Genomic DNA, 12,990 nt, shown 5'->3' with positions numbered 1-12,990 from the left:
CATCAAGGTTATCTTGATTATCATCATTCTTATAGCTTCCTACATCATGTTCATCATCATCTTCAATTACGAACATCTCCATCATCTTGAAGATTATGTACCTACAAAACTTCAATAGCAAGTACAACCAAATACAAACTTACAAAAGCATTAAGTTAACTATATCAAAATCAAGTTATTACTATGGAAGCACCAAAACATTTTAGACATCAAATATCTAAACCTAGTTAGGTTCATAATCAGCAAGGGTCACATACAAGACTTCAACTTCTTGCTAGGGTTTTGTCATAAACCCTAGACTCCATCTTCGACACACAAAGCCTTAAATATCAGCGATTCAATCAAATGAAAATCCAATCATAGTACTCTACATCTAAGGTTTTAACAATATGCTTTTAGAATTACATGTTAGACTCTACTAGGGTTTGTTGCAAACCCTAGATTTTATCATCAAAACTAAATCACATCGAAAACAATATCATCATATCCTAGAATATCAATCTCTACTAGGGTTTTGTTACAAACCCTAGATTTCACAAATTAAAACATGAGTATCAACAATTAAGTTAGCATATCTAGGATGCACTAGCATTTTATATCAATATTCATACCTACTAGGTAAACCCAAGACACAAATATCAATACATCAAAGTTAGATATACAACGATTTTGACCAAGCTAGGGTTTCGATCAAACAGACGAACATACACCTAGGGCTTCATTCCTAGGATATTACTATAACTATTACAAGGGTTTTGTTCATAAACCCTAAATCACCAAACCCTAAAAATCTAGGGTTTCATTATATAACCTAGACATTAACAGCAAACCCTAAAGGGCTAGGGTTTTTACTATGACATTACCAAAAAAACCTAAACTTCAAAAGAATAGGATTTCATCAATGTTCTAGACTTTATCAACAACCCCTAAGTAGATTAGGTTTTTCATTAATTAACAATGACATACCCTTAGCAACAAGAGGTTAGGGTTTTACAGTGAACCCTAACGGTCAGGGTTTTACAGTGAACCCTAAGGGTCAGGGTTTCACAAGAATGATCAAATGAAAAGAGATAGTGTAACAAGGGTAGATTCTATCTAATGATTAATTACCCTAACAAGAATCTCTATGATTCAAAACCCTACACATAAAGATGTCTTTAATACAAAGCAAATTTCAAAAGAATAATGATCATGCCCTTTTTTATGAAGAGAACCTTGTAACAAAACTTGTGATCTAAGACATACCTTGAGTTGTTCTTTAACAAACCTTGTAGGACTTTAGTTCTTGATGGGCTTCCTTTGCAACAAAATTTCCTTCTTGATTCAAGTCTTTCCTTTGAAGTCTCCTCCACAGCCTTTATGTATTCTGCAATCTTTCCTACCAAGGAAAATACAAAGAAAAGGTTATTAGTATACAATACAAACAAATCTCAATGTGAGGAGGAAATCAAACATTAGAGGAAACAAGGAACAAGATACTTATCTTTTGGTAAAGTGGGGAAGGCTCCCTCTTAATTCAATCTTTTTGAGGGATACCTATAACTTATCAAAATAATTCAAAAATGTTCTAACAAGACATATTAGACCTACAAACTCTAGAAATCAAAACATAAAGGAAAACAATACAAAACTTAGAATAGAAGACTAAGAAGGATATGTAAGAGAGGAGTTAATAGTATAAGTCTTTGACTTTCAATTCTTCAACCTTGTTCTTCTTAAGTGGAGATTCATTGGTAATATTTGCTTGTTCCCTATCTCTCTTCTTATTCCTTAGGTTCTCAAGACATTGATTTTTGTAATGACCCGTCTTATGACAGTTATCGCAATCAATCTTGGATAGGTCAACTTTCTCCTTTGGTCCTTTGAACTTCTTGAATGTTGCCTTATTCTTGGATGAGCAGAATAGGCATTAGAGGTGTTGTTTTCTTCATCCTCCTTGTTGTTTACTAATGATATTCGGGCTTCTTCTTGATTGCATGCATTCCACATTTGTTTGAAGGTTGAAGTATCCTTCCAACTGCTAATTCCTGATATTTTGGTAGACCTAGAAGGCAGCAATTACAAGCTCTTTTTCTGGTAGAACTTCATCTATTGCTTGGAGTTCATCTCTTATTCTAGATATCCTTACAAAATATGATGACACAATATCGTCTTTTATCATCCTTATTGTCCTTATTTCATTCTTGAAGCTAGTTATCTGACCAATGTTCTTGATGGTGAATAACTTGGAAAGAACTTCATACATTTCTTGAGCAAAGTCTATGTTCCTCTTTTTCCATGCCCTATTGTTGGAGGCTCTATCTAGCTTGTTTCCTCCCTTCATTGTAGTTGACATAGTTCCTATAGATAGTAGGCTTCTCTTCTTATACAATCCTTTTCCTTAATGACCTTCATTTGATCCCCCTTTCTTTAATAGATCTTCAAGCTGCCTTTTTATTCCTTCACCTTAGTTCTGATACCATGTTAGAAAATCAAAAAGGTAGAAAGATTTTCTTATATCGATTATTACTTGTGGTATTCTTGTGTTCTTATTAACTTTGTATATGTTCTTTTATCTTCTTTTCATCAAGCAATCATCAAAACAAAACATGAAGATCAGGGACACCACATATAGGCGCTCAGGCAAGGCTACAACCCCTCTATAGGGGGAAACCCAGTCAAGTACTCCACTGGTAGATTCAAATCAAGATGAGACAATCCAAAACCTCTCAGACCTAAACAAAGACCTCCTCCAACCACCAAGTCAACTCTTCTTTCTTGTAGATGATCCTTGCCAAAGTCTCCAAGTACCAACTTCACAGTTACAGCTTCAATCCTGAATTTCGGCCCCTAGCTACAAATTTTCGACCCCCAACTTCAGAACATCAGACCTGCAGTAGATTCAGAATTTTGGCCCCAATGACAGCCCAATAACTTCGCATGTGTGAGAGATAGAATGCCTAAAAACTCGATTTAGGTCTTCCCAACTAATCTTCTTCTTCTCTAGCAATTTCGCTCTCTTTTTTTGCTCTTCTTTCTTGTAGATAGAACTTCTTGAGTGTGTGTATCAAATAGGTCAAATTGCTTCTTATTTACAGCCTTCCAGTTGGGTTGAATAGCCCTAATCCAGGGCAACTTGTTGAGGATAGGGCCGACTTGGTGTGGACATGACAAATGATCCCACTGACTCAAAAATAATTCTTTTTACATGATACAAAAGCCCAAGAAGGGTCTAATAAAAATGACAATGATTCTATTAACTCAATATAAAATCTAGAAGCCTTCAATGGAGGCTTTGACCTAGAAATTGATGACCCAAGCATGAAACCCATGCTTTAATAAGTCATTTTCTTTTATAAAAAAAAATCCTTTTTCTTTCTTTTGACAATTACATTACATCATGACTCAAGTACAATTATGAAGACCAACACTAGTTACATTTTTCAACACTTTATACTTCTAGTTAAGACAAAGACCAGACCTAAGGTGCGGGGGAATTCTAACATGGTATCAGAGCTACTTTGAAGAGTAGTTGGGTCAAGTTTTTGCACAGGTGGCAGCAGTGTTGATAATATCGCCGAAATATCGGCGATATTCGTAAATATCGCGATATTTTCAACGAGCCAAAATATCGCCGAGAAAATACTGCGATATTTCCAAAATATCGCCGATATTTCGGAAAATATCGCGCGACGATCCAAAATATCGCCCAACGACAGTCAAAAATTTCCGTCCGTGCGGGTTATAAAAGTCCGATTTTGGTTTTTTTCAATCATTTTCATTTCTGACTGCTGGGGAAGGAAGGGGAGAGTTATGTGCTTGCCGCCAAGGAGGGTTTGAGCGTTCCATAGCTATTATCACCACCAACAACGAAGATTTCATTGTCTAAGCTTCAAGAACAGTGAGACAATTTCATTTCTTCCATTAACAGGTATGTTCAAATAAACCCCTATTTTAATGATTTTTTGTTAGTTTTAGGATTGTTCTTGCTTGCCTATTTGCCTACAATCATTTTGCTTGATTTTTTTTTCCATTTGAAAATATTTTCATGCCCATGAGCAAATGCAAGGGTTTTAAGTTTTTAAGTTTTCAAGTTTTCTCCATATTTGGAGAGCAAACTCCATTTTTTTGAGTTCATAGCTGCAGAGGCTATTTATTAATTTTATTATATATTAGGGGTTCATCTCTATAAAAATTATTCACCTTAGAAATTAGTTTCTTATTGTGCAATGTGAAGTTGTGAACAGTGAGGTAGGTTGACCATTTGCCTATTTCTAAAAGTAAATTCTATGTATGAATTTATGAAATTTCAAATGAATTTATGAATTTTCAATTTTCAATTCACATTGCAAAATTGAAAATTTGCAAATAATGTAGCAAAAAAATTGTTTTGTAAATTGATGTGGTGATTAGTATTACTTATTAAGTTACTAATTCCAATTTTTTTTGCTGCCCTAGGTTTGAGTTAGCCCACTACAAAATATAAATATGCCAAAAGCCTTGGACCCATTTTGGGAGTATGGGAACCCTGATGGTGGGACAAATCGTGCATATCTTACATGCAAATTGTGTGGGACCAGGATGACAGGTGGGGTTACACGACTGAAATACCATCTTGCTAGACTCAGTGGACATGATGTTGGGGTTTGTACAGTTTCTAGTCCGGAGCTTATACAAAAAGCTCTTGAGGCAATTGATGAAAAGGACAAAAAGAAGGAAGAGGCAGAAAGAAACAAAGTTGAACGTGCAGGTAGATCTTTCGGGTTATCTTCTCCTGATTTTGATGTTGAGGGTAGTGGCCCTAGTGGGAGGGGCTCCACAGCTGGCACACCATCACATGCTACTGCTAGTGCGACTGCGAGGTCATCATTTTTTGTTCCACGAACAGGACCTAGAGCACAACCTGGCATAAAATCGCTTGTTAAAAAGAAGGAGAAGCAACAAGCAGATAGAGTCATGGGGAGGTGCATTTTTTGGAGCGACTTACCTCTCAGCGTCACCAAAACCAATCCATTTTGGCAGCCAATGTGTGATGCTATTGTTGTTGTGGGCCCAGGGTACAAAAGTGCCACATATGAGGAGTTGTGTGGGCCAATTCTTCAAGCAGAAAAGCAGGACATCAACTCTAGATTGGCGGAGTTGAAAAAGACATGGGAAGTTACTGGATGCACAGTGATGTCTGATGGTTGGACAGATAGGAAGGGTAGGACCCTTATAAATTTCTTGGTACATTGTCCTAAAGGTACCATGTTTATTAAATCGTTGGATGCATCAAAACATATCAAATATGCAGCAACGATATGTCAGTTGTTAGATGGGTTCATTCGGGAGATTGGTGTGCAAAATGTGGTGCAAGTCATAACAGACAATGCAGCTAATTATGTGTCTGCCAGCAAAATGCTTATGGAGAGGCATCCCACATTGTTCTGGACTCCGTGTGTAGCACATTGTCTCGATTTGTTGCTTGAGGATATGGGGAAACTCTCCTTCATCAAGGAGGCGGTTGATATGGCTAGGAGCATCCCCAAGTTTATTTATAGTCATGCTTTTGTTCTTAGCCTCATGAGGAGGTTCACTAGAAACAAGGAGTTGCGGCGTCCTGCCATCACACGTTTTGCCACAACCTTTATTACTCTTCAGTCTTTGCTTCGATGTCAGTTCAAGTTGAAGCAAATGTTTTTGTCTGATGATTGGCGTAATTGTAGATACAACAGGAGACATGACAGGAAAGCCATTGCAAAAATGGTGTACTCTGAGACATTTTGGCATGGAGTAGAAGAAGCATGTGCAGTTAGTGAACCTATAGTAAAGCTTCTTAGATTGGTGGATGGGGAGAAGCCTGCAATGGCTTATTTGTATGAGGGCATGGATAGGGCCAAGGAGGCCATTCATTCCTATTATGCAGACAAGGGTTCTATTGGCCTTGATAGGCAGATGATGTTATGGGATGTGATTGGTAGTCGGTAGACAAGGATGCTTCATCGACCCATTCATGCAGCAGCACTCTTCCTCAACCCCGCATTTTTATACAAATGCAACTTTGATTTTGATGGCGAGGTGATGGAAGGGCTCCATTCCTATATTCAAAGGATGGTACCTGATCCTGAGCTTCATAGCAAAATCAATCGTGAGATACAGTCTTATCAGGATTGTGTTGGCCTATTTGGCTTTGATGATGCTATTAGGGAAAGGACCCTCTTAATGCCACGTAAGTGACAACTCATCACTCATTAGAAATTAGAATTTTCAATTTAGAATTTCCTTACTTATAATTCTATTTTTTTTAAATTCAATTATGTAACTTTTATTTGAAAGTTTAATTATGTTTTAAGTTTTTGAATTATTTATTTCATTATTTTGTTGTAGATATTTGGTGGCGAAGCTATGGTCCAAGGGCACCAAATTTGCAGGAATTGGCCATATGAATCTTGAGTCAAACATGTAGCTCTTCAGAGTGTGAGCGCAATTGGAGTGTATTTGAGAAAATACACGCCAAAAAGTGCAACAGGTATAACTTTGAGCTCAAGCCTTTAGTCGAGCAATTACACTTATTGTAATTTTTAATTTTTAATTTATGACCTTCAAGTGTCAAGAGTCAAGAGTCAAGACTCGTTACTTTTTTTGACACTCTTACAGGTTGGAGTTCACACGCCTCAACGATTTGGTGTATGTGCATTACAACATCTGACTTCGAGTGAGGCAAATAGAATCACCAATGGATCCAGATGCCATTTCCTTAGACAATATTGATGTATTGTCTCTGTGGAGGGTGGAGTCTGAGGAGCCCATCTTGGAGGAGTCACCTTCATGGTTAGAGCCAGTGGCAGATGATCCATTGGAACAGGGGCAGCAAGAGGAGGACTCGGAGTCGGAGGAGCAGCAGCACTCAGAGGAGGAGGAGGAGGAGGACACTGCGAGAGCATCAGCATCAACACCATCTGCTATAGATATAGGAGAGCATAGCCCCATACCTAGCACTCATTATTTGACATTAGGTGCAGAGGCAGGGTCAGGGCCTTCTACTACTAGGGGCAGGCCTGGCAAACAACCCATCATGTTTTCCCGTAAAAGGGGGAGAGGGCAGTGATTTTAGATAGATCGCTGCTAGTTTTATTTGTTATGCTACATATAACTCATGATGATGAGATACTTTTATATATGTGATGTTATTTGGTATTGGTTCTCCACATTTGAGTCCTTGAATGGACAATTATCAGGGATCAGTAGGATTTGGTATCGCCTTTGATGTATCATTTCTATTTGACATCATATATATCAGTGCTTTCTTCATATTTATGTGCCAATGTGTTTATTTCATGTTGTTATTGCTTTATATGTTTAAAAATCTGACAAAATATATATATATATATATAAAATTAAATTAAATTAAATTAATTAATTAATTAATTTAAAAAAAATGAATATATTATGCATTTTTTATGCTTGCCGATATTTGCCAATATTTTCGCCGATATTGCCGATAAGATATTTTTTGGACCCTCGCCGATATTTTCCCGATACCGATATTATCAACACTGGGTGGCAGCTTTGAGAGAGAGTTGTGGGACTATTGCAGGAAACAACAATGTTGCCAAGTGAGTTGGCTAGACATGGAGCAAGAGGTTCAAATAAGGAGCTATGGAGGACAGCTTGAGGTCCAACAGAGCCCAGGTTGGAGATGCGGTCTTGACTGGTTTGGTGACAAGATAGGGTGGGAGTTCTAGTGGATTGGTGGAGAACTCAGTGCACAGTAGTACATTGTGTGGCAGGTTGTCGACACTGTTGATGGACTTCAATTGACTTGTCAAAGTAAGTTGCAACAGCTCGTGTGCCTTGGTGGGGAGGGCTTTGGCTTAGATGAGATAGCTTCATGTAGATGGCAGGTTGTTCATGAGATAGTATCTTCATTGGGTTGCAAAGTTTCACATCGAGCAATGGAGCCATGTGCATATGAGGTGTTTGACCCAAGAGGATCAGGAAACTTGCAAAGTTGAGTTGCGGTGTTCTAGAAAGAACTGAGACAAGTGTTCAACTGCAGCTCGGGACTGAGCTTGGAAGGACACAAGTTCAGCTACAACACTTTTCCGGATCAAAAGCAAAGTGAGCCAAGGGAAGGTTGTGTAGGCTCAAAGGGAGTCTGGCTTCGGAGGGATATTGCAGGGTCAGAGGGAGAGTCAACAGCCTAGTGGAAGTCTAACCTTCAGGTTCAAGCAAGAGAGTGGAGTCTTCCAGATCATGCAAGGAAATTCACAAATCATGCAAGGAATGTCATGGCGCGTGCAAGGAAAGTCGTAGACCATGCAAGGAAGTCATGGTGCACGGCATACACAAGGAAAAGTCATGGTATCATGTAAGGAATGTCATGATCATGTAGGAAAAGTCATGGCACATGCAAGGAATTCATGGCTGTGCAAGGAAAAGTCATGGAGCTGGAGATTTCTAGGAAAACGGAAGTCATGGTTTGGATGGCCGTGCAGGATGCTCTAAAGTTGGAGGCTTCTAGGAAAATGATGTCTTTGAAGATCCGGGTCTTCCAAAAGGATGTGGTTGCGGATCAAATTCGGCGGCAAGTGGAAATACCTTCCTCACTAAAAGGGAGTGTTGAATTTGGTAGTTCATAAGGTATTTCCAACCGGAAAAGCCTTGGGGGCTTTGTGGTTTTGAGTTTGGAGTTTTGGACCCCAAGAAGCAAGCCTGAAACCCATGAAAATAATTTAAAAAATTTAATTTAATTTAATTATGAGTCAATTAGGCTCAGGTCAGCCAGCAAGGCCAAGGGACACACCACTCGGGGTTTCACACCCCTTGGACAAGTATATATACTAGCGAAACGAAAGGCTAGAGATATCAAGTGTGAAGGGCATCACTTGTGTGGAGAGCTCAAGGAGGAACCGCAGTCTGTCAGCTAGCAAGGAGCCAAAGCATCTGAGGTAGCTGAGGTCTAATCTGTGGAAGACTAGCCGCAGGAAGCCAAGAAATGCCGCAGCCCTGTAGGGTTAATTTGTGCCCTTGTTGCAGCCGAACAGGAGGGTCATAAGTCGAACAGAGAAGGTCCGAAAGGCTGAGTTTAAGGGCTGATCATAGCAGCACTGTTAAAGAGACTAGGCTACACACAAGAGAACAGACCGAGGTGGTAAAAGGCTGTAATAGGCTGGCTGAAGAAGGCTGAGTTTTCACCAGCAGGTCCAGCAGTGTGGGCAGCAAGATAACCAGGATTGAGACCTGTTTAGGGCTGCCAAAGTGGACAGAAGTCTTCAGTCAAGGTGGACAGTGAGCTGGTTGCAAAGGACAGCAATAGCCAAGGAGGACAGAGGGCTTAGTAGCAAAGGACAGCAGCAGCCAAGGAGGACAGTGGCCTAGAGAGATTTGCCCAGGTATATACAGCTTATAAATTGATTGTTGTAAGTTTTGTTTTTGGGCAGATGAGAGCCTAATGGACTAGGCCTCAGCCCTAGGATTTATTGGTCAAAGGAAAACCCTGATTTATTGGCATTGTATTGGGATTCTAAAGGGTCATGATCCCTGGTACAGGAGCCCTAAAGTTTTTCTATCAAAGAACTTGTAACAAACATGTTTGGGCCATAAAATCTTGTGCACTATCATTGATCTGGTTGCTGTTATATTTCCGCTGTGCAAGTCATTTGAAGTTAGTCGCTGCTAGTGTGTTTATGCTTCTAGTTAAGACAGAGACCAGACCTAAGGTACGTGGGAATTCTAACAACTTAATCCCCAAGATATACTAGGGAAGCCTACTTTGTGGGGATTTTATCCAACCACAAATTAGCATGGGAGTAGTTGTTAAGGTGACAGTGGTGACATCCCATAGTTGCCCTCAATCTAGATTGTTTAGTGAGGCTTTGCACTAAGGTGATAGATTTTGCAATAACGAAATCATATTCACTATTTAAAAAATTACACAAACTATGGCCCTGCAAACAAGTATATAATTTACATTTTTAAGTATAAGCATTTCAACGAAAAAACTAGCATTTTGTTTCTTGTAAATGAGGAAGGCCTCTGCTCTTAAAGTGGAAGAATATCAACCATCTCTCTTTCTTAAGCTAAAAACACCTCCAAATGAGTGGCATAATCCCAAGATGGTATCTTTGGCAGCTAACCAACACAGATGCCGACCAACAATATATAGAATAGTATAGAAATCAGAATAATTGTGGGTGTCAAGTTCCAGGTGCATCTACCAACTTTTGCGTAAGAGTGACTTGAAACAGAGATTCCTCGATACAACTTCTAAGCCACACGAGTCGCCAAAATAAAAGATTCCATACTTAGTAAATTTAACAAGTATTATTTCAGAACATGAGATCCTTTTTGCTTTATTTTCGTGTTTAAAACCTGGAAATCAGCCTTAAACTACAGAAACCAACCTTTTTTCCTTTAGGGTCAGCAGGTTAAATATATATGTCTGCATTATTTTTAGCAATGTCAAAAATGAAATGAAATGAAATTATATTAATGTTCACTCATGACCAGAAAAGTTCAACGGTACACAAGTAATAATAGCAAACTAAAGAGTGCCAAGGCTTTCTCCTAAAAGGGAAAAAATGGCACAGTAACAAATTAATCTTCAGAATGCAAACACAGATATAGAAAAAGATCTGCAGGAGCACACCTTCTCCAATCTCGGTGTAGTGTTAGTTCAACAAGGCGACACAAAAATGGTGGAAGTCTTTTAATCAACTCTGGCAATATACCATCCTTGATATATGCTGCCAACGAGACTGGATCAAATAGAGGCCTGTGCAAATGTAATTCAGCAATGATGCATCCCACTGCAAAGATGTCAGCAGCCAAAGTTTCTGAAGGTGAATTGAGGCCAGAAAATTTGTTTTCCCAAAGTAGAAAATCTTGAAAGTTCCTGTCTCTTCCATCTTCAAAAGTTTCTATACAATCAAGAAACTTGTTTAATCCTCCACAAGAAGATTCTGAAAAGGTACTAGCTTTAACTTTTGCAACTCTTTTCTGGGATTTTAATTCTAGCAAATTCTGCAGATTGGCAATGTTATTAAGAGAAGTTGCTAAGACAGGTCTATAGCATGGAGACAAATGCCTTGATGATTCAGTAAACAATGATAATTTTTCCATTTCTTCCAAAGATGGTGACATTGAAAGAATGTCACGTTTAGAATGAAGATTTCTGTCACAGGATACATTTTCAGGATCTAGAACACTATGGAAAATTGTTCTGGACATGCTTTCATTTGTATATTCCAGTATTTGACATTCAAAATCTGTTGAACTTTTCCATGAATCTTGCACTCTTTTTGAAACACATTTGCGCATTGGGTGAGGCCTGGTAAAAAGTTGACGGCGCCCCATTGACCTGGGTAGTGTAGGTGCAGAAGTTGACAAAGTTACATTCTTTGCTGCAATAGCAGCCTCACCAGATAGCTTATAACCAAATGTCAAATCAATCCAATGATGCAGATTCAAAGATACTCTATCACTTTCTAAAGCCTCACGGTGTAATGAGATAAACTCTTCTGGGTTGGCTGCCCATGATGGTACTGCAAGGTCACTCATTCCTGCATGAATGGAATAGAAAACCCGAGGATCATTATAAAACTCAGGAATGCATTCATCAGGAGTCCATTGGTACAAACGTTGCATATTAGCAGGATACTCATTTGGTTCATAAACCGACCGTACAGTACGTCGTAACACACTCAAAGGTAACCTTCTTGCTTTATAGCTACAAACAGCCAGTTCAGAAAGGCACTCATCTGAAACATGGTGTGGTATTTCAGAACTTGAGTAGGTAAAATCCAGTTGTTCATCCCCTTTTGCTAAATGCCATTTACTCTTCTTAAGGTCACGCCACCCAACTTCTGACATCACATCAGGCTTTACTGTGAAATCTATAACCCAAGGCATTACAGTGTAAAAGGTTCTGTCACCCCATCTCCTCCCAGCTAATCTATTCAAAGTAAGGAGATACTCAAAATTACTTAGCTTTCCTTCCCACCATCGCTTAAAATCAGATTCCCAATTGATGGATGATGACAGCTTCAGTTCTGCGAAAAGTGTCTGACAAGGACAAGTCTCTGTGCAAATGTTCCTCTTGTATGGAAAAGCACTGGATGAATTTGATTTTTCCAAGTTATCTCCTGCATTCTGTATAAAGTGTTCCCCGCAGCCACCAAGACGGCACCAATATGTATCTGTCAGTAGCACATTTGAAAAGTTTAAATTGCCATGAGCAATTCCTTTATTATGAATATGTGTCAACGCTGAGAGTATTTGATATGCAACAAATCGGACAAGGCAATCATTCTTTAATGCCCCAGGGCTAAAATGTAAAATATCTTCTAGTGTATAAGGAGCTTTCGGAAATGCAAGGAACATATATTCAGAATTTCTAAGCATGCCTATCATGGGAACTACATTGGGATGCCTGATAGGTAGAGAGGAACCAGTTTCTTGACAACTTAAAGGCATACCAACTGCATTCATAAATTCCAATGCATATGGATCCTGGTTTTTATCTTCAAGAAATAGGTTAACTGATTTCAATATTTTTTCCTCCACAGAATCAGAATTCAGGTTCAATAAAATACATTCTAACGATGCATAAGATGCAGTTCCAACATTCACACTTGGTGTCAATGTAATCATGTCTTCTAAGAAGAAAAATTGGAAACTTTTACCATCTTCTGAATACTCTAAAAAAGTTACATACTGATTCTTTCAGGGACTTGTTATCTATGGTAGAAATTTCTAATGTTCCATTACTATTCCTCAAGTGGCAGCTCAAATTTGCTTTTAACGAATCATATGCTTGCTTATCTGATTCAGATTCCCCCCCTGTATCTGGCACCTGCTGCTGACTAGAATCTGACAAATCCGTGATGTATTTTCTATCCTCTGCTTTTACCACAATAGTGTCAACTGTTTTTTCATCCCTATACAAAAATGATCAGTCATAGTTACAAGGATATGAGCTTACTAAATATGCCAATAAATTCTCATATTTAACAAATTAAAAAAAAAAAA

At 38.6% G+C, this 12,990-nt stretch overlaps 1 protein-coding gene across 4 annotated transcripts in view; it reads right to left on the bottom strand.

Annotated features, from left to right (window-relative positions):
* The window catches only part of LOC149249012 (protein serine/threonine kinase), a 318,878-nt gene that overhangs the window by 234,222 nt on the left and 71,666 nt on the right, over positions 1-12,990 (bottom strand). For 3 of the 4 annotated variants that reach the window (XM_089458602.1, XM_089458603.1, XM_089458601.1), the window contains one exon: positions 10,610-12,899. In XM_089458602.1, coding sequence (XP_089314728.1) covers positions 10,610-12,612 — 2,003 coding nt within the window. In that variant the 5' untranslated portion in view covers positions 12,613-12,899. The remainder of the gene's footprint in view (positions 1-10,609; positions 12,900-12,990) is intronic. The other variant, XM_089458604.1, reaches the window with a different exon arrangement.

The sequence above is a fragment of the Pinus tabuliformis genome, chromosome 7 (genome assembly GCF_031772625.1).
Source record: "Pinus tabuliformis cultivar Carrire ecotype Pingquan chromosome 7, CPIR1, whole genome shotgun sequence".
In the NCBI taxonomy this organism is placed as follows: domain Eukaryota; kingdom Viridiplantae; phylum Streptophyta; class Pinopsida; order Pinales; family Pinaceae; genus Pinus; species Pinus tabuliformis.
This window is presented reverse-complemented; position numbering and strand designations above follow the sequence as displayed.